This window comes from Poromitra crassiceps, assembly GCF_964638095.1.
Source record: "Poromitra crassiceps genome assembly, chromosome: 28".
Taxonomy (NCBI): domain Eukaryota; kingdom Metazoa; phylum Chordata; class Actinopteri; order Beryciformes; family Melamphaidae; genus Poromitra; species Poromitra crassiceps.
Window position 1 is genome coordinate 12,600,529 of NC_139651.1, and position 21,386 is coordinate 12,621,914.

Below are 21,386 nucleotides of genomic sequence, written 5' to 3' on the forward strand. Positions count from 1 at the left end.
GTGTGTTTCCCCCGTGGAGCCGGAGTCGTGTGCTGATGATCTTGTCCCCAGTTGCCCGTTTATGCGACCTTTCGTGCTGCTTCAGCAGTCATGCAGCTAGTAGGTGAAAGAGTTGTGATTCATAACAACACACAACCAGTACTGACCTTATACAGCAAATAAAAACCTATCGATCCTGCCTCACCTTCTCCCCAACTCCCACTTTAAAAGACTTATTGTGGAGTTCCATTTCATCTAATCACTTGGCAAAAACAGCCCAGGGTCTAAATAAAGAAGGGAGTAAATAAAAAAGTCTCCGGGCCAACGTGTTGCTCTCACCTTTGCAGATGAAATTACCCGAAAAGCTGTTACAAATCAATATAATCAATGCAATCAGCTAACTGACACAGGCAATCTCCTGCCAGTAAGTAAAATACCCCCCGGTGGAGATCTTTCAATCTCCAGCGCCATAATTGCCCCCGGGGGCGACGTTAGCGTGTAGCATTTTGTACACTTAATTAAATTAGCGAGCCCGGTGGACAGGCGAGGTTGCCGATCTCGGGGAAGGACGGATAGGTCTGGCCCTGTGCCAGTAATTAAGGCAATACCTTTCCTGATTACGCCAATCCCCCTTAATGAACTCATTATGCATTTTAACCCAAACACTCCCCGGAATTAATGAGCACAAAGAAAGCCGCTGGAAGGAAAAATACGCCCCGATCATAAGCACGAGCCATAACTCATCCACTCAACGGGGGTAGACGTAACGTCCATATTTCTCTCTCTCTCCCTCTCTCTCAGTGCAGCCAAGGCTAATTTGGACTTGAGTGACAGGAAAGTTCTAGGTCCATAACGCTTCAGAGAACAGGAGCACTCAGGATCTCGGGTCTGGAAACAGAAACTCTTTCCCGAGGCCTAACTGGTCTCTGAGCTGACCCTTTTGGAGGATTTACTAAAAAAAATATCCAAACCTGAATCAGTTACAAAGATCTTATATACAGACAGAACCACACTCACGTGACACGCCGCCCAAACACGCACGCGAGCACACAAGACACCCACCACACACACGACGTATAATGATTTAAAGAGACCTAGGAACACTGCGGTGGTGGGAGCAGCTCAGCACTGACCCATAATGCTCGGCTAATTAAATAATTCACTAATTGATTCATCGCCAAATCAATAAAGCCCCGCAGATGGTTTATGTTTATGGTGTGCGAGAGCCGAGGTGAGGAATAGCGATAGGTTTTCTCATCAGGGAGGCTGGTCGGGATACAATGAAAACACACACACACAGCATCCAACTCCCCCTAACTGAACGACGAAGACAAAAGCGCGCGGAATTGGGTGCTAAAAATGTAGGCGGCCATCGAGTTGACCTTGCGCATGTATTGCATGACATCATCTCAGACCCTCACAGGAAGATGATGGTGAATATAAAGGTGGGGGTGATATGTGTGTGTACGCTGAACCCATAAACACACCCCCTCCATCCTAACACCCAATCCCATGGGGAGTCTGGGGGATATGGGCCCGGAGAAGAAATCCCTCTGATATTATTAATTAAAGTGTAATGAATCCTTATAGGGGTGTCTGCGTGCGTAGCTAAAGGGCACATGCACTGTAAATTTGTGGCGATCGTGTTCTGTAAGATTGGTCGTCGTCGTCTGTGTGTGTTTGTTTGTGCTCGGTAAGGGTAAGAATCACCTTTGCGAATAATTAGGACGTGGAGAGTGAGGTACGACGTCCCGTTGATCCGAGTCAACGCGAGGGTTGTAAATCCGGCCACGGCTTCTGATACTGGTTTCCAAGCACGTGCGCTGCACAGACACAAAAACACACACACACACACACACACACACACACAGAGACCTTAGGAAATAACAATTTAACACTGAATAGGGGTAACGATGACATACTATTCATCTGAACCATAGTAATTTCTAAAAAGAAAGTAGTTACAGTATTTCACTTTCTCATTTAATGTGTCAATGGAAAACAGCAATGAAAAACAAAATTCTTTTAAGATTTGAATTAATATTGTCCACAAAAGTAAAACACCCAAGTTCACTAGGATATGATTCTTGTTCATACCAGAGCAACTCACTTTATAGATGTACATGTTTCAGTGTATTTGCAAAGTGTGAATGTCAAACATTCACAAACTTCATTATCACTCAATGTTGTGTTTTGCTGATCAAGGGCAAGTAAATTGTATTTAATTCAAATAACTCACTTTTCTTGATTCATAATTTTGGTTGATAATGCCTTTTTATTCAACAGAAACATTAAAAAACTGTAGACTGCTATATATAGCCTAATCAAATATCCCATTTTCCTGTGTAGTAACAGATAAACATACTGTAATTTCAATAGCAACAGTAACAACGCAATCTTACTTCTTTATATGTGTGAACTTTACCAGTACAATAATACATTTGTTAGTCATTGTTATTGGGCCGATAGCAGTATTGGTTTACCACCAACAACTGCTCAAAATCTGTAGTGATTTGACTAATCCAAATCTTCTATTAAAACATATTCATGCTTTGTGTCAATAACTGTTCCCAACAATAAACAAACTATGGGTCAACAGCCAAGGAAATAAAATTTATTTGCGGTTCAATATGGTCCATTATCACTTGGTTAAGTCACAAAACAAAGCATTATTAGTCTTTATAAAACAAAGCCTTAACCTTCATCTAAATGCCCGAAGTATTATTTTATTTAAAAAATAGTTTCAAAAGTACCATTCAGATCTTGTGAGATAGACCGCCGGACCTTTTGAGAGAACTACTGTAGGTGAACCCCTGAGAGAACAAAAATGCGTTATCCTCTTTTATATTCAACATTCAATCATTACAAATTAAATACACGTATTATGCAAAAGCTGTTGGAATGGAAAATATTTGAGCGTGTTTGAAAATGACAATGAATTAATTCAGTGAAAAGTTAAGTAAAAATATTAAACTGCAATAGCAGGATATGACGATGATATCAATTCTCACTTTAATAAAAGATTTCTAAAAGTGCATCCATTTTACCGGGCCTGACCCTTATTAGAGAGCAGGCATATTCCATAGAATCCCACTATATGCTTTCTTACATTTCTTTGCAAATAAATACCTGATGTATCTTTGATGTGTTTTTACAAAGACCCCATTCACAAATGATCAGCTACACAGACAGAAAGATGAGTGAAGAAGATCTGCTGCACAGGCATGTGTACAGAAGGGGACTGTGATGGTGCAGCACCTCCCTGTGTTCAAATGCAGCATTGCGGGTGAGGAGCACTCGGCTTCTCTGAGTAGAGGCATACGGTGGTGTGGGGTGAAGATGAGGCGAAAGGTTAAAGGTCAAGTTCTAGTTGGAGCTAAGACGGTTACAGCAGTCAGGTGTGACCCCCCCCACCAAGATGTTACGGATACCCCAAAAAAAATCAGTGATCAGCGTAAAAATACAAGAGTCCAGTTTGGAAATGGACCCTGTCAAGTGGTAGGGAATGTACAGCATGGTCTGTATAGTACTAAGTGATGCGTCCTTCCATTCTAGTTTGGCAATGCTTATTTGGTTTTCCTTTGCTCACCTAAAATGCCGACCACATTTTTTGGTTGACAAAAAGTTATACAATTCCACTTTCACATAAGAAAATCCTTTCATAACGCCACTGCATTAACTTAGAAACAACAACACTAGCCCAAAGTCGGACGCATCATAACTCCACACTGGTGCTGGTCTTGCAGACCTGGAACTAATTATATGTAAGGCCTTTGAATTTTTTTTTTTTTGCATTTGGTAAGCCAGGAATCAAAAAGTCCACTGTGATACGCAAGCTGGATCACACACACGCTGAAAGCTAACCGTTTTCCAAGCTCCCCCAGCTGGATGAAAGTCTGTATTCAAGCCATTATATTAGACGTCAATAAATAAAACACACATGTTCAAGCTCCAAAAACAAAAAAAAGGTCCATTCAAGTGTGCAAAGTTCTCATTCCGAGGCGTTTTTAACCCATGGGCAATCAGGCAGATCAGACCATGTTGGTTTGGGTGTTGGGGCTGCGACTCTGCAGGTCCTGGACCTGGTCGCGAACCCAGTTGATGTCGGGTCTCTCCTGGGGATTGGACACCATTATGGAGCTAAGCAGCATCTGCAGGCCTTCTGAGTAACTGGGCATAAAACAAACACCAAACAGTACCAATTCAGTATTATGACCCGTCACAAGTCATTTGTTGCTTGCACACACACACACACACACACAAAAATCGACATATTAACTGAATCACAACTAACCATCAGAAACAGGTGTAACAGTCAGACATAAGTCTTACTTCTGTTCATACTGCACAAAATATCTGTGAGGTTGCGAGGACAACCAATGCAAAGTTTACGCACAATATAAATGCACCAATCTAAATAATGTGCATAAATTAACGTTTTCAGTTCCCATTTCTGTTTCATATGCAAGGGAAAATTCAATTATTTGCAAGTAAGCTTGTATCAGCTTACTTGCAGGCTAATAAAGGCTTGCCAGTGAATGCAGAGAGAAAAGCAGTGATTTGCAAAATGCTAGAAATAAAAAAAGCAGTGGGTATTTATTTTACTTGCCAGCAGTTGAATCCAAATACTTCAGATATAGGTAGGGGTGGGGGGAAAAATCGATACACCATAGTATCGCGATATTTTGCCTGACGATATTGTATGGATATTTGGACGCCAAGTATCGATATAAAAAAAATAATAATAATATATATATATTTTTTTTTGCAGGCCAGGCCATGCCAGGCCACCGGGCATCTGCCCGAAGCGTCCGATGTTGCAGTCCACGCCTGCAGTGGCGTATTGAGTCCAGAGAAGCTTAACAATGTAGCCTACATTTTGGGCAAAAACAAAACAAAACAAAAAAACACTGCATGTTTTACTTCCGGTGAGGTCGAGGAAAAGGTAGGAAAAGTAGTTCGACAATATATCGAAATATCCAATATATTGCAATATCGGTGATATTGCAGTATCGCAATACTATCGTATCGTGACTCAAGTATCGTTTTAGTATCGTATCGTGGGTATCTGGTGATTCCCACCCCTATAGACGGTTTTAACTTGACAACAAAAACATTCTAAATTGAACCCCCGCTCACTTCCTGTTGCAGTGTTTGCTATGGACATAAAAGAAAAAAAACATTCAAGTGCAGGACTGACCATTCCGTGAAAACCGTCTATAGGTTACTGCAGAAAGTTGCTACCAGGGGGGCTCACATGAGGGAAGGGTGTGTGTGTGTGTGTGTGTGTGTGTGTGTGTGTGTGTCTGTGAACTGGATTCAACCCAAGAGTCAAGAATTATGTTCCAGCAGAAGCATTGTCGGGGGGAAACTTGAGAGGAATATCCTTTCAAAGGGAACTAGATGTTGCTTTCAACCAATCACAAAAGTGCTTGCCGGCACTCGACCTCAGAGAGCCGATGGCCATTGTGTGGTGGCGAGCTGGCACAGGCTGGTGGTTGCACCCTTGTAGGACACAGAGGGCCGAGGGGAAAAAGCATGTTGTGCAAGTTGGAGAAATGCAAACACCAGCAGCTGTTGTTGTTCATACCACTAGCTGGTAGGCGTGTGCCATATTGTATCGTCATATGGTTACGTTATATAATCATATCGTCCAAAATTCGTATCGTGATATTGTGATAATGTGGCAATACATTCCGACTGGATGTAATGACGTCAGACCGTTGTTACTAGGGCCGGGTATTGGCAAGGACCTCACGATACGATACGTATCACGATGCATGGGTCGCGATACGATTGTATCACGATACATTGCGATACAATACATATTGCGATATATTGCAATACTCTACACAATTTACTCAAAATTAAATAATAGAGCTAAAGATACAACACACTGTGTACCACCCAGGTAGTGTAATAATATGTACATCACTTTATACTGATAACTTAGTGGACAAATGTAGTCAAAACTACTGAGTGTTGAGTGTGTTACTGAACGCACTGACATAAAAAGTATTCTTATTGTGTCACTGACCACACGGCTGTGCAAAAACATCCATATGGGAAATATCGATACACTTTCGATTAGGGGTGGGAATCACCAGATACAGATGCCCAGTGGCCTGGCTTGGCATGCAATTTTTTTTTTTTTTTTTTTATATCGATACTTGGCGTCCAAATATCGATACAATATCGTCAGGCAAAATATCGCAATATATTGCCGTATCGATTTTATTGCACAGCCCTAGTCGTTACACTGTGCAACAGTGTGTGACGTACCCCACAGCAACAAGAAGCATGGCGGAAAGCGGCTCCACGGGGGGAGGAGTTAATTCCCAAAGAGGGAGTGACTTCAATAGTGTGGAGATGTTTAGGCTACAAAACAGCACGTACAACAAACCACGGTAATATTTCAAGGCAAAATTGGAAATTTTCTTTAAGGCAATCGGCTACATTTATGCTGACATATAAAACTAACACTTATTTTTGTTGCAATTGTAAGTTCTTGAAATTAATAACGAATTTTTCAGCATTTTTGTCATATCGTCAAGAATATCGCTATCGCAGAAATACCCTGAATTATCATGATATTATTTTAGGGCCATATCGGCCACCCCTACTAGCTGGGCCAGAAATAGAAACCTATCCTTGGACCCCTTTGGTGGGGTCCTATGCGTAATATCCCTCACAAGCACATAAGCACCTTTTGTGGCTGGTAGCACCACGTTAATGATGCCAAATTGATCATTGATGTATGCATTTTATTTTTCCTGTGTCTGAGCCTGTTTGTCTTGTTCGTTTATTGTTCTATTAAAAAATTGAAAATAAAATAAAATAGAAACCTATCCCACAAAAGTAAAGTGTAAAGATAGAGTTGATACGTTGCTAGACTTTCAGATCTGACCTGCAAGTCTGAGGGATAGTCACAGGATTCTGGACAGCCAAGGCAACACTGTCCCCCTTCTGAAAGATCAGGTCATACGGCCCCTCCAGCATCATCATGCAGTAAAGCACACAGCCAAGTGACTGAGGGGGAGGAGGTTACAAAAGAGGAAGGTGAGAATAAGGACCAGTCACTAAAAAGGTGCACAGAGATATAAAAGTCATCATAACCGGCACAGGAAGTACAAAATACAAACCCGTACCCAGATATCAGTTCGCTCGTCGATGATGCAGTGGCTCTCGACGTTGAAGAGCTCGGGAGCCCTGTAGGAAATGGTACACCGCTGGGCTGCCCAGTCCTGCACGGTCATAGCCTCCCTAGTTCCTCTCACCTGTAATCAATTCACAGTTCATACTCACTTCCAGGACCGTACACGAGATTTGCACTGACAATAAGGGAGCTCTTTCAACCGATATTTATGTGTTATAGCACTTTGAAAACACAGCAGATGTTGCGTTAGAATTTTTGTTTGTTGTCTGTCATTTTGACATAGGGTCGTACAAATGCTGTCATATTGTCATTTTAATTAAAAAAAAAATAACTATAATGAGACATAGCCTATTTAATACCATTTAATTTTCAAAAACAATCACATTAACATTAATATAGAGAAGAACAAACTTATGCATTTATTCAAGAGAAAAGATTAACAGAGACACCGACCGTGCGGTCACTTTTCAAGTCAACACACAAAGCAGATTAATGATTTTTTTGACATTGTGCATAAACTGGCAAAAAGGAAGGATGCCATTTTACATAATTAGACAATTCCAGCTGCAGAGGTGTTTGTCATTAGGTTTTACGTCTTTGCCTCAGACAGGCGTTTTTATTTTGATCTGAAGGCTGAACCCGTGTACTGCTGCCACACACTGGAGACTGGAAATATTGAAAAAAAATAATCTTAACCATCTCAATGGACTGGCCCCTTACCTCAATCCTGGCTTTATTCATAGAGCCCAGGTCCATCAGAAGCGGCCGGTTATCCTCCTCCAGCAGCACATTTGTAGGCTTCAGGTCTCTGTCAACAAATCATAACAGAAAATGTTTGTGTGCATGAAAGTGTGTGTGAAAGGTGTGAGCATATTAAAATAAAATTGAGAAGAGTTGCATGATATTGGCAAATAATCATATTGCGATTTTGCTGAATATTGCAATTGCAATAAGTATACAGAAGCTGATTTTTTATTTCAGGAAATACTTTAAATAAAAAAAATACAGATGTTGATTTAAAATGTCTACTGTTTGAATACATTACTTTTTTTTACGTGCAATTTAATTTATTTGGCCCCTATGGTCAGAATTTGGCTCAGCAGCACAATATCATGTTTAGGAGTCCATTTTGATCATGTATCACTCCGTGATAAAATAATTGCAGCCTTATGCGATTTGGAAATTTAAGAATTCTGTACAGCAATTTTAGATTTAGATTTTATTAAGAAGCTTTTGTTGGGTTAGGAAAGAGTAGTAGAACAGCAAAGAATGCATTTATATTTTCATCCGACATTTCCAATGTGTGCATGTTTGTGAGAGTTCTACGTGTGTGTGTGTGTGTGTGTGTGTGTGTGTGTGTGTGTGTGTGTGTGTGTGTGTGTGTGGAGGGGGGGGGGGGGTGTTGAGTGAGGTACCTGTGTGCATAACCTCTTTCGTGAATGGCCTTGAGGCCGGAGCAGATGCCAAGCATGATGTGCAAAATCTGTCTTTCAGGCAGGAAGCTCCCCTTGTCTCTCAGCTTCTCCAGAACTGACCAGAGGCTGCCCTTCTGTTCACACAAACACACCAACTTGTCACAAGTTGTCCCATCCAAAGAGGTCACTTCTGATTTACAAGGAAAAGGAAAGGCGCAGATTTGCAATAGCTGCAACCACATGTGATGGCAGGGGCAGCGCCACCCTGCATTTCAAACCCCCCCTCCACCCCCCTTTTAGCCAAATAGCATGAACACAAACACACACCTTCACACACACACACACACACACACACACACACACACACACTTGATCTCTATGTCAAATTACAGCCCTCTGCCCCTGCCATCCTGCATTTTTAAATTGCTACTCCACCGCCCCCTTTTTAGCCAATTGGCATGAACACAAACACACACGACCGCCATGCCAAATTTCAGCATCCTAGGGTGAAAAACTGTGACTGCTAAACTAAAAGCATGGTGAACTTTTTGTGGACCAACCGACTGACCAACCGAGTGACTGATAGCTGGTCGTAGCTAAAAACACACACGGTGCGCACACGCAAAGACACACACACACACAACAAAATGCTGTGCCAACTTACTCTAACATAAGGCAGAAGTAACCAGGCTTCACTCTTGCCCCCACGGTCTACGAAGGTGTGCGCGACTAAGCTCAAGATGTTGGGGTGGTTGAACATCTGGTGCATCTCCACCTCTGTCTGGGCCTCCTGATGGCCCTCACGGTCATGGCACAGAATCCTCTTCAGGGCATAGAAGCGCCCGTCCTGCACGCCCTCGACCAGATCCACATAACTGAACCCACTGATAAGAAGACAGAGAGACAGACAGACAGACAGAGGTTATGATGGCGGGTTTGTCTGGACTGTGACCTGGATTTTGAACCTGCATTGGGCACATGTGATCATCTTACCCTTCATCTAGTTTCTGGATGAAGTAGTATCTCTTGTTGTCGATGACGATGGAGCCACGGGAGCAAATGCACAGGGCCTGGCCCATCTTGTTTGGTACATTGCTTAATACCAAGCTAATGAGGGACTGATAGAGAAATAACATAACATTAATAAATCATCTCTGAGAGAGAGAGAGAGAGAGAGAGAGAGAGAGAGAGAGAGAGAGCGAGCAATGTATTGCTAACGTTAAACAGATAAGCTCATTAATTAAAGATAGCGTTAGATGAATGGTTGGGCCAGTCGTTAAATGTTTTCCCCCTAGTCAGGTGGAACGGCAGAGTATAACGTTACCATGGGTTGCATTTGGTGTCATGGCTAACGACCTACTTCCGAGGAGCTAACGATAACTTTGATAGCTGCCACAACCACAATAATGCCGATATATATCCCAAATAACTACACAATACCATACCAAAAAAAGCCAGGGCATGTAGATTCTGGATTTGGTGGCGAGTGTGGTGACGTTAACTTACCTGTTTGCTACACGGAGGTGCTATAGTACGTTAGCTTGCTGTCATGTTTTCCCTGATGTTGTCCCTTGGGGGGATGAAGGCACACACACACCACCAGTGTAGTTTTGAGCACAGCGCCTGGCGACAACTAGCGGCGTTATCGGGCGTTGCAGCCTGCAACTATTATTGAAGAAATCATGGCGGATAATAAGCGTCGCAGCAAGGGACACACCGACGATGGAGGTGATATTTGTGCAGTTCTAATGTATTAAGTAATGTTTTAAGTTAGGCATAAATCTTATTTAGCTGCGGCTTAGCTAGCAGTGACTTAACATTATGCAACATAGAGAAAAAGTCCACAAATCGTTATATCAGTAGAGCTATCAATAGAGCTAACGTTAATGTTAGCTACTTCTCGTTGGCTAATGCTAAGTAACGCTGACGTTAGCTGCTTAGCTGTTAGCTAAGACACGGGGACTGGCCTCAGTGCAAAATAATGTTAACAGTCGATTCTCAAAACAAATGCTGGCCGGCCAAATCTCAGTGACAATACAGCCTGCTTGCTACTAGCGTGTTAGCTAGCTAGCTAGCGTTACGTTAGCTCACGTTTAGCTTAGCTTGGGTCTTCTTTTGGGTTTTATGGCGGTCGGTCGGCATCCTTAAAGTTGCAATACCGCCACCTACTGGATTGTATCCTTCGCAATGCTAACACTTTACACTACAGTGTCCACCCAAAGTGCTTCATGATATTGTCCATACTATATTAGCTTCACAGTCCCGACTGCCTGGTAAAGCAGTAACGTTAAATTGTAACATCAGTCGAGTTGAATGTAACATTACCGTCAGTTCATTGGTGGCTTGAAACTCAGCCACTCAGGTAACAATAACGTTGATGCTGGTGATAGCTCATTCTGCATTTCTCAGGTAACAGTTACTCACCTTGTTAAGTTGTCTTGCCTCAAGCAGGGCCGGAGGAGGAGGGAGGCAGAGTGAACAATAAGCCTGTCTCTTCTAGCACTGTGGGAGGACGAGGAGCGACTGCAGCCAAACGCACATCCCAACATCTCTCATCTGAAGAGGAGGATGAGCCTGCACCGGCGCAGCTCAAAGTCTCCAAGATAGGGTTTAGCATGAGCAGTCGGATGGGGAAGAAGACCAACCCCATCTCCATCAAACTTGGAGCAACAGTGAGTGTAGAAATAGTCATGCAAAATAACTGTATGTAGATAACCAAATTGTTCTAATTTGGTTCCTAAGCTCCTACACAAGTCAAATGCAGAGTATATTGTATTTTTCCTGGCTTTTACATTGGCTCAGGAGGCATCATTGCTGGTAGTCTGGCCTTGGTTTTTATGTGCAGATTTAAAGATCATACAGCAATTTCTATGAAAAATCCTAAATATATAAAATATTTAAAATGGTCCTTAAGGTGGGTGAAAAAATGTAGGGACCAAAAGTATATGAGAAACTGAATAGCTAGTATCTGATGGCAAACACGCCAGAGAGCAGGTTGAAGAATTGTGATGCTTCTAGATTTTTTTTTAATGTTTTTCTCAACACCCCCCCCCCCCCTCTGCAACCTGTTTTAGAAACCCAAAGAGCCTGTACCAACGGTTCCTGCTAAAAAGGCAGCGCTGGCCTCTGTTTTCAACGAGGACAGTGATGATGATGATGAAGAGGATGAGGAGGAGGAGGATGAGCCTGCAGGCCCACCGGTGCAGCGCAAAGTCTCCAAGATGGGCTTTGGCATGATGGGGAAGAAGACCAACCCCATCTCCATCAAACTTGGAGCAACAGTGAGTGTAGAAATAGTCATGCAAAATAACAGTACGTAGATATATAGGCATGAACCCCAAGCATACAATTTACGAAAGGTGTAACGCTCATCTCAGTAGTGTAGTTACAACATCAAAGCGATGCTATAAGGCATAAAATATGATGTCATCATGATAACACCTTGTCCAGAACTACCCAAAAATAGATGTAACCCCAAATCCTTCCCAGTGTTACAGCTGGTATTGTTAGTTGAATTTCATCCCAACATCTGACTGTTGAAAACCTATAGTTACTTGTAACCATTTGGCTAACATAGCACATGTTCAAGTAGCTGATGAAGAAAGGCTACTTCAATTCTGAGTTTAGCATATAATAGCACAGAGATACTAGACGGTGTCAACCAAAATTTTCTAATTTGGTTCCTAAGCTCCTGAGTCCTACACAAGTCAAATGCAGAGTATATTGTGTTTTTCCTGGCTTTTACATTGGCTCAGGCTGGCATCATTGCTGGTAGTCTGGCCTTCGTTTTTATGTGCAGATTTAAAGATCATACAGCAATTTCTATGAACCCTGTATACAGTGGAAAAGTCCTAAATATATTAAAATATTTAAAATGGTCCTTAAAGTTGAACTGAATCCGTTCGTCACGTGCGTCACAGTCCGTTTCAGACTGAAAACATAACTTGTCTGAGATCACAGGTTGAGAGCCGGGTCATAGTAATATGTTGATGATTTTATTTGAGAATTCTGGGGACTGGATCGGGCTTTGGCCAATCCTGGCGTGTTCCGCCTCCAAATCGAGTGGGATTCAGCGTGTTCATGTTGTGGTGCTCTCCTCGGGAAGAGCCTGCTGACGCGAGGTTAGTGGCTGAGTGGAGCTCAGCGAGCCGCAGGCAGCCAGCTGCCTTCGTGTTGCCGAGCAGAGAGTGCAGCCTGTCGGCCTGGAATCTCCGATGTGCGACCTCTATCAACCAGCAGGCTCTCAAGCGCGCGCCTTTATCGCTGCTGTAAATACGATATTCCTGGAATGCGCGTTTTAACGAGCCAGTTACATTTCTTTGCATTCTTAGACATTACTGTTTTTTTCCCATGTTTCATACAATTGGCCAAGTTAGTAGTTAGTTTATGGGATAGGAATTCTGCCAGATGACAGGCACTAGGTGCCATTTTCCCTTTCTTTGGGAAGAGAAAATTATCCTGAAATGAAGATTTGATTGGCAGCTGCCATGTCCTGATATGATTGGTTGAAATGGGGTAGAAATTTGATAGTACTAGGTGACGTCAGCAAACTGTAGATTACTGTTATCAATGAAATCTTGAAAAATGAACTTTTGATGTGAAAAAGTGAAAAACTAAAGAAATTAGATTTTTGTGATTTGTTGTTGTTTGCATACATTATTAAATAGGTGCACTGCATACCCAGGTATTTGAACTAAAAGAAAAGAAAATAAGTCATTTTTGGGTTCAGCTCGACTTTAAGGTGGGTGAAAAAAATGTAGGGACCAAAAGTATATGAGAAACTGTGTATAGCTAGTATCTGATGGCGAACACGCCAGACAGCAGGTTGAAGAATTGTGATGCTTTCTAGATTTTTTTTAAATCTTTTTCTCAATCCCCCCCTGCAACCTGTTTTAGAAACCCAAAGAGCCTGCACCAACGGTTCCTGCTAAAAAGGCAGCGCTGGCCTCTGTCTTCAACGAGGACAGTGATGATGATGAAGAGGAGGATGAGGAGGAGGATGATGAGCCTGCAGGCCCACCGGCGCAGCTCAAAGTCTCCAAGACAGGCTTTGGCATGATGGGGAAGAAGACCAACCCCATCTCCATCAAACTTGGAGCAACAGTGAGTGTAGAAATAGTCGTGCAAAATAACTGTACGTAGATATATAGGCATGAGCCCCAAGCATACAATTTATGAAAGGTGTAACGTTCGTCTCAAAGCGATGCTATAGGCATAAAATATGATGTCATCATGATAACACCTTGTCCAGAACTACCCAAAAATAGATGTAACCTCCTTCCCAGTGTTACAACTGGTAAAAAGAGACTTGCCCTTATTGTTAGTTGAATTTCATCCCAACATCTGACTGTTGTAAACCTATAGTTACTTGTAACCATTTGGCTAACATAGCAAATGTTCAAGTAGCTGATGAAGGGAGGCTATTTCAATTCTGAGTTTAGCATATAATAGCACAAGGATACTAGACGGTGTCAACCGAATTGTTCTAATTTGGTTCCTAAGCTCCTGAGTCCTACATGACTCAAATGCAGAGTATATTGCATTTTTCCTGGCTTTTACATTGGCTTTTAAAAAGGCTCAAACTACCATCATTGCTGGTAGTCTGGCCTTGGTTTTTATGTGCAGATTTAAAGATCATACAGAATTTCTATGAGTGGAAAAGTCCTAAATATATTAAATATTTAAAATGGTCCTTAAGGTGGGTGAAAAAATGTAGGGACCAAAAGTATATGAGAAACTGTGTATAGCTAGTATCTGATGTGATCTGAAGAATTGTGATGCTTCTAGAATTTTTTTAAAATGTTTTTCTCACCCCCCCCGCAACCTGTTTTAGAAGCCCAAAGAGCCTGTACCAACGGTTCCTGCTAAAAAGGCAGCGCTGGCCTCTGTCTTCAACGAGGACAGTGAGGATGTAAGTGCACACACATGCATGCGTGTAACAAACACAAATCTGCACAGGCTCCAAGGCTAACGAGTTTGTCTCCTTACGCAGAGTGAGGATGAGATGCCCCCAGAAGCTAAGATGAGAATGAAGAACATCGGCCGGTATAATACATATTACACGCATACGTGATTCACTTTACAAAAATATGGCCTCAGCCACTAATTTGAGCTTCTTGAATACTTTTAAATGGATGACATTGAACTGTTTGGCCAATGCTCTCAACTAACGAACCTACTGAAAGGATCGAAGGACTTTTTGTTAGGAAGTTACATTGTCATTCACAGCATTCTCACCATCTTGTGAGAATACATTGAATTTTTGAAGTTTGAAATGACTAACCTCGCTATCGCTTTCAGGGAGACACCAACATCTGCAGGGCCCAACTCCTTCAACAAGGGCAAGCAGGGTTTCTCCGACCACCAGAAGCTTTGGGAGAGGAAGCTGAAGACCCAGTCAGACCAATAGTAAACACGTACCAGAGTTTTTGTCGCTATGGGATGTTTTTGTTTTATTGGTTAAACCAGTGGTTCTCAAATGTTTTCACATGAAGGACCCCTAAACTGACAAAGATTAGACCACAGGCCCCCATTTGATAGGATTTTGTCCCACGGTCCCCCATATGATAATAAGATTGATGCTTTTAGATGTTTTATTACAGAAAGTGTATAAAACCCATGACCAAAATAGTCATTGTGTTACTTATGAATGGAATTATAGCGAAAATAAATTACCACCCTTTTGGCTGGGGACCCCCTCAAGGACCCCCATTTGAGAACCACTGGGTTAAACCATGTCAGATGATTCCTAACGGTAGCCCATGTTTCAACAACCTTTGAGTACGTTCTTTTCAGAAACTGGTGAGTGTTTTGGACAGCAAGTGTTTAAGCCTTCTGTGATTTTCAGTGAGTAGACTCTTTGTTTTTCACTACCAGCTGACACCAAGTGATGGATGCGTCAGAGAGCTGTGGCTCTGGGCTGGGGGTGCAGGGGTGGGCATCTCTTCTAGCAGAGATGGTACAAACAAATTAGCCAGAAAATAAATAGATTTAAGCATAGTCTAAAATGTGCAATGGCACTGTGTAAACAGTTATTTTCTGTTAGTCTACAAAAATGAAAAGATTCTAGCAAAAATTAATCTCTCTACTGTACTTGTTTGCTTGCTAATTTGACAATCTTGCATCTCGTAAGCCCCTCACACCTCTTTGTTGTTGTGATGCATTGCTCGTTTCTAGTCGAAGCTGGTTTAAGTGTACTGAGCAATCTGTTCCGATTGTCGGCTGTTGGTGTAAAAATGTACATAGAATTAACTGTGATGATGTTTTATTTTTCAATTTAAAGCTTGGCGTGTGTGTCAGCGTGTGTAGGTTAATGTGCGTGCGTGGCAAACTATGTGCTAGACACTAAACAGCCTAGACACAGAAGTTGTTTTATCTTTTTCTCTCCACGTTAATGTCCAACTCCAGTTTGGTTTTCACTGAACTGTGCTTATGGTGTTTTTTTTGTTCTCCCCCATTTGTTTGAACCATGTCGATGTTTTTGGCTTGCTTACTCAACATGTAATTCCTCTTCCTGTTTTCCCTGAATCTGGCAAAGTTAGAAATGTTGCTGTGCTGTTGATCTTCAAAATAAAAGGACTGATACTGTTTTGGTATCAACGGTCAATAACTCCTGTGGAGAACAGCACAGTACAGCTGTGATTTGACTACCAGGATTCTGGTATCTCAGTCATATTTCATGCGTTTTGCTATCTAGACGTTTATGTACCATAGGTTAGTAAATGAATGGGCACGTTGACATCTTTATGCTTTTGATCAGTGCCCCATGTCACATCAGATTCAGAAAGCCCCTCGACGACACCGACCCGATCCACTGTTTGCTCAGATAAAATTGTGGTACCTCACTGACTTCTCCTGTGCCTCAAACTCCTTTTGGAAAACCCTTTGATTGGAAATAAAGACATTGAATTCCTCTGTGCATTGTGTACGTATTGTGTAGCATGGCCGGTGAATACTATGCACTGCCATCAGTGTTGGGCAAGTTACTTTCGAAATGTAATATACTACATATTACTAGTTACTTTCATTTGAAAGTACTAGTTACTTTACAATATTACTTTCTGTGTAGAGTAACTCGTTACTTATTACACTACTTTTGCATTACTTTTACCAAAACAACAGCAGCAGCAGAATGACATCGCTGCCCCGGAACCATCCCAAACAATAATTTCAACGGAAGTCAGTGTAAACAATCCAAAATTTTAAATGTTATCCTTTTCCTTTGTTATTGTCATCTATAGTGGTTATTTGCATAAAAACAAATAAGTTTGATTAGGAAACGATTATATCTTTTTTAAATATGTGCTTTGATTTAATAAAATGTAACTCAATTTGTAACGAGTTACTTGAGAAAGTAATTGGTATAATATTACTGAAATCCTATAAGTAATAAGTTATATTACTGAGTTACTGCTAAAAGTAATATATTATTATTATGTAATAATGAGTTACCCCCAACACTGACTGCGACTGCTTCGTCAAACAGACCTGTGTTGAATACGTATTTAATATACAGTTAAATAAGATTTAGGATGTAGTGTAAACATTACTTTTATTGTAGTTTATTGAATTGAAACTGATGTAATAACAGTTTTAATTTGAATGTTAATAAACACTCCATCTTTCAACAAAAAGCAACAGTTGATATAGAAAAATTAAATGAAAATGTGGAGCATAAATTAGCTCTAAGTCACCAAATACACATTTACACACACATTCCAACAACAGTGCCAAAATCCACAGTCACGCCACACGCATCATCAGTTCCTCCAGCGCACGTTCTCGGTGGTTCTCGTGGACCAGCAGCACTTCCTTCGCGTCATTCTGCTGGAAGCCCATCTCATTGAACTGGCTCAGGAGATGAAGAAACTCCTCCGCCTGGACGTCAAACACCAGACAAATTAACCTTGTGAACGAGTGAATTAACAGCAAAAGTGTCTCTCCTTATTGAGAATATTCAAAGGAAATTAATTGACCTTTGTTTCACAGTTTTGAAACATCTCCAGAGCCTCCTCTACCTGAGCTTCATCATAACCCAGCTCACAGAGATGGTCACATGCCACCAGGTAACTCAAGATCTGCAAACAAACACAAGTACTCATCTTCATTCAAAGTATTGTGTAATAGAGGACATACCAAATGAATGTGTCAAAAAGCAGCTACAAATTCATAGTCATATACTGTTGCCCCTCTGACTGCACCATGATTCCAACAGCCTCTGACTGAGAGGGGCTCAAAACTAGGGCATAACAACTTTTTATTCACCAGGCATTGAAATTTGCATCCACAAAAATATTTTAAACAAGCCAGAACATTACATTACATTACGTCATTTGGCAGACGCTTTTATCCTAAGTGACTTACAATAACACATTTTTGTCAGCAATAGAGCAATCAACTATGCAACACAGTCTATGACAACTACAACATCTGAAGGAATAGTGGTAAAGTTAAGCTAGTAATTTTTTTTTTGGTTCAAGAAGAAGAAGAAGAAGGTAAACTCATGAAGGACCATAGAAAATTAATGGGGGTAGCCTACCTGTAAACCATACAAACCTGTGTCTGCCTACATATAAATGACGAGCTTTCCCCAAAATACTGCTGGTTCTGTGCTGTTGTTGATATTTGGTATCTGGTATCTGATGCCTGCAGTACGCTATTCCCCTTATGTAGAAGAGACAGTCTGGCTTGAGAGACTAACAGGAAGTGTAAACACAATCGGAAGTTCTGATTGTGTTTACACTTCCTGTGACTCATAAACCCAGTCTGACCCATATGTGAGTCAAACTAGGTTTGACCAGGTGAGTCTCCCCAATGAGCCTGAGAGTGCAGGGCAGAAAGCAGGGAAAGTCATATAGGTGTGATGATGAGCTGACCTGCTCTGGGGTTTGCTGGCCTGTCTTCTGTAGGGCGACGATGGCAGTGTGGAGGGGGTAACCCCGAGCAGTGACCGCCCCCAGCAGCTCTCTTTCCTCTGGGCTCAGAGCTGAGAGAAGATCCACTGACAAGTCCCGACCAGCAGGGGGGCGCGAGGATGGCCTGAGAGACTTGACAGTGAAAGAACAGACTGTGGTGAGTCAATGGCACTTGGTGAGATGTTTACATTTGTGCATGGGTAAAGGCAAGACACTGAAGTCGGCTATGTACTCGCAGCTACTTATTTGTTGGCTGTCAGGGGAAGATTTGACCCCTCCCCCAAATAATAATAACAATAGGCTAATAAGAAGAAAAAGTTTCCTCTGCATTCTTGATGTAGACTGTAGTGGTTACAGTGCAGCTGATGGAAAAGAAACAGGCTTAGACCGTGTCTAACTCACTCACTCAGTCAATCACTCACTCAGTCAGTCAGTCAGTCAGTCACTACTACTCACTCACTGACTCACTCAGTCATTCACCCCACTTGGGGCCGCGACCCTAAGGTTGGGAACCACTGGGTTAATGCCTTCTGAAGTGGTTACATACTAACTGGAGAGACTGTTGGGAGGGCCATATGAAATCAGTTTAATTTCTTTCCAAATTCTGCCCCCCCCCCCCCCATTCTGTTTTTTCCTTTTTAAATTTAAATTTAATTCAGTAATGATATGTCTATATTTTTGATGACTTTGCTGTCTCAGCGTCAGACAGCCTCTTTCGACATGTTTCTCAAAGTGATAATGAAGTTGTGAGGTGACGTAAGGGTCCCAGGCAAGACCGCGCCCCCTCTCAAACAACAAACGAAAAGGGAATTATTTCTCTAGGCCTATTTTACAATTATGAAATCATTTAGGTTACTACAATGATTTGATGATCCCAATTCCCCTGGTTGGTCTCTCCCAAGGCGTTATCCCTCACCATTTGTGTTGGCTTTTGGTAATCCATGGTGGAGTCTGTGTCGACTGTATTGGCTCTGGAGTTAGGGTGTCTGTGTGAGGAGGACTGGCTGGTCGTCGTGTGGCCATCAACTTGGCTGCGTGTCTCCAGCAACGAGAGGGAAGCCTGCCGCAGGTTCTTCCTGCGTTGGTGTGGCAGGCTGCTCAGGCAGGCAGGAGGCTCCAGGAGGTTTGGGATGAAGGCTTGTGTCTTCCTGGAGCCGCGCTGACACGCAGCAGCAGAAGAAGTGTCTCCACCTGAGGAACCTTCTCGTTCCTCTCCAGAGCCCCAGCTGGGTTTGGAGTTGAGACTGCGGGACCTCTGGCGAGGGTTGGGCTCGCACAGGTCCGAGCCGTGTCGGCCGGCCAAGCGGCTCTGCTGGGGGCTACTGAACATCTGCCAGTAGGGGGGGCAGGATGCCAACACTTCTGATTGGGAGCACGGAGTCGCAGGCCGAGGCTGGATGCTGTAGCCACCCTGCAGCCCTGTGAGCACCCAGTTCTCCAGGCTGAACTCGTACTGCCACAAAACAAGAGATCACATTGGTGACGTGTCATTCTCCTTGCTAGTCCACACTCATCTCCTCCCATCTCCTATTCCTTTGATGCAACACATCTTATTGCAAAGTGTAAGAATAATTAAGGACAATTGACTCAAATGCTGCTTGCTCTGCATGTCAATAGAGAGCCAAAGTCGATGTCACTTCCTGCTTCTGCATGCGCACCAAGAGCTTTTCATCCGCCATTTATTTTCCCATAGACATTTCTTAAAATGCTTGTGGAAATAGTTTTACTTGGTCAAACCAAATGATTCGGCTATATTTAGAATCAGGAGATACCATAGAACATTTCACTCAGACCAAAACATAAAAAAAAAATGTAAAAAAGATATATATTTTTCAAATACGCTATTTATTTACTTTTTGGTCTGAGTGAAATGTTCTGTGGTCTCTCCTGTTTCTAAATATAGCTGAATCATGTGGTTTGACCCAGAGCCATATAATAGAAGAGTTGCGACATCTCCAATCACTCCACTGGACCAGTTTTGTACTCTCAAGAGTTCCCGAGAAGTAAGATTCCTGGGCCCAGTTGCACAAAGCACCTTAGGTTTAGATTTCCCTTCGAGTCAGAGTTAAGGTGTCCATAAAATAGAATCGGCTGCACAAAACACCCTTAAATCTTGTGCTTACGTTTTCCTTAAAATGTTTAACCTTATGGAGAAGATTTAAGGGTGTTTTGTAAAACTATTTTTATAAGCATTTTCCAAAATGTCTATGGGAAAATAAATGCTGGATGAAAGTCTCTTGGTATGCATGCTGAAGCAGTCTCTTGTAGTGTGGTAAGGTAGTCACACACCTCTGTCTCTTGCAGTATCGTAAGGTAGTCGGGGACTAGAATCACCACCTCTTCCTTGGTCTCCTGTGAAGCCATTGGCATCTTCAGAGGTACACCATCAAGACCATTCATGTTGCTGATGAGAGAGGGAGAGAGAATTTGAGTTGTGATGTTTTTTAATGATCAGTTGGGGGGGAGGCAGTGGGGCTTATAGGGTCCCTGAAAAAATTATCTGTACAGAATTCTCTGTCAGGAGAACTCCCGAATTTGAAGTCGATCCGACCAACGGTTCTCGAGACAGACAGACGCTGCTGTCATTATAGTGTAGATATGACATGAATTTCACATAGCTTCTCTGGTTAGCCAGAGAAGTACCTTCAGTGGCATCAAGGTAAACAAACCATAACATACAAACATGTCTCCAATCTGTCCAAGAGTAAAGGATCAAGGTAAACAAGCATGTGATGAGGTCAATGCATCACTGCTAAGTCTCTTCTATCCCCGCTGACGTGACGTCAGAAAGCTAATCACAACACAGCCAGGCTCAACAAGCCAGATGGTCCAGCACTGAAGACACATAAAGAAGCCAGATGCTCCATAATCTCATTAATGTTTCCAATATACAGTACAACACACAACATACAGTAGACAGTA

The 21,386-nt window shown here is 42.2% G+C and overlaps 3 protein-coding genes across 4 annotated transcripts; 1 reads left to right on the top strand and 2 right to left on the bottom strand.

Moving 5' to 3' along the window:
* Positions 1-3,724: 3,724 nt before the first annotated feature.
* On the bottom strand, positions 3,725-10,135 carry stk16 (serine/threonine kinase 16). 2 transcript variants are annotated; one of them, XM_083662291.1, is made up of 8 exons: positions 10,057-10,135; positions 9,544-9,668; positions 9,326-9,434; positions 8,551-8,684; positions 7,856-7,943; positions 7,128-7,256; positions 6,887-7,008; positions 3,725-4,149 (listed from the first exon to the last, which is right to left on the bottom strand). In XM_083662291.1, the coding sequence occupies exons 2-8, from the start codon at positions 9,627-9,629 to the stop codon at positions 4,011-4,013; spliced, it is 807 nt and encodes a 268-aa protein (XP_083518417.1). In that variant the 5' UTR covers positions 9,630-9,668; positions 10,057-10,135; the 3' UTR covers positions 3,725-4,010. The 2 variants fall into 2 exon arrangements, with proteins under 2 accessions (XP_083518417.1, XP_083518416.1); XM_083662290.1 differs by having other exon boundaries at positions 9,215-9,434.
* An 86-nt stretch (positions 10,136-10,221) lies between these two features.
* pcnp (PEST proteolytic signal containing nuclear protein) lies at positions 10,222-16,524 on the top strand. The gene is made up of 7 exons (XM_083662067.1): positions 10,222-10,278; positions 11,002-11,222; positions 11,625-11,831; positions 13,447-13,653; positions 14,384-14,461; positions 14,543-14,595; positions 14,851-16,524. Exons 1-7 carry the CDS (start codon positions 10,233-10,235, stop codon positions 14,957-14,959), a joined length of 921 nt encoding a protein of 306 aa, XP_083518193.1. The 5' UTR covers positions 10,222-10,232; the 3' UTR covers positions 14,960-16,524.
* Positions 16,525-17,292: 768 nt separating this feature from the next.
* Positions 17,293-20,864, bottom strand: ubap1lb (ubiquitin associated protein 1-like b; the record flags this gene model as incomplete). Its single annotated transcript, XM_083662153.1, has 5 exons — positions 17,293-17,427; positions 17,526-17,627; positions 18,426-18,596; positions 19,381-19,917; positions 20,754-20,864. 5 exons carry the CDS (start codon positions 20,862-20,864, stop codon positions 17,293-17,295), a joined length of 1,056 nt encoding a protein of 351 aa, XP_083518279.1.
* Positions 20,865-21,386: the final 522 nt, after the last annotated feature.

What these genes read in the sequence shown, in the direction of transcription:
- stk16 (XM_083662290.1), bottom strand. Translation starts at nt 9,629, where the DNA reads ATGGGCCAGGCCCTGTGCATTTGCTCCCGTGGCTCCATCGTCATCGAC. An exon ending in GAAAGAGGTTATGCACACAG is followed by an intron (nt 7,944 to 8,550) that starts GTACCTCACTCA and finishes ATTTGTTGACAG; the next exon opens with AGACCTGAAGCCTACAAATG. An exon ending in TGAATAAAGCCAGGATTGAG is followed by an intron (nt 7,257 to 7,855) that starts GTAAGGGGCCAG and finishes AATTGATTACAG; the next exon opens with GTGAGAGGAACTAGGGAGGC.
- pcnp (XM_083662067.1), top strand. Translation starts at nt 10,233, where the DNA reads ATGGCGGATAATAAGCGTCGCAGCAAGGGACACACCGACGATGGAG. An exon ending in CCATCAAACTTGGAGCAACA is followed by an intron (nt 11,832 to 13,446) that starts GTGAGTGTAGAA and finishes AACCTGTTTTAG; the next exon opens with AAACCCAAAGAGCCTGCACC. An exon ending in TCAACGAGGACAGTGAGGAT is followed by an intron (nt 14,462 to 14,542) that starts GTAAGTGCACAC and finishes CTCCTTACGCAG; the next exon opens with AGTGAGGATGAGATGCCCCC.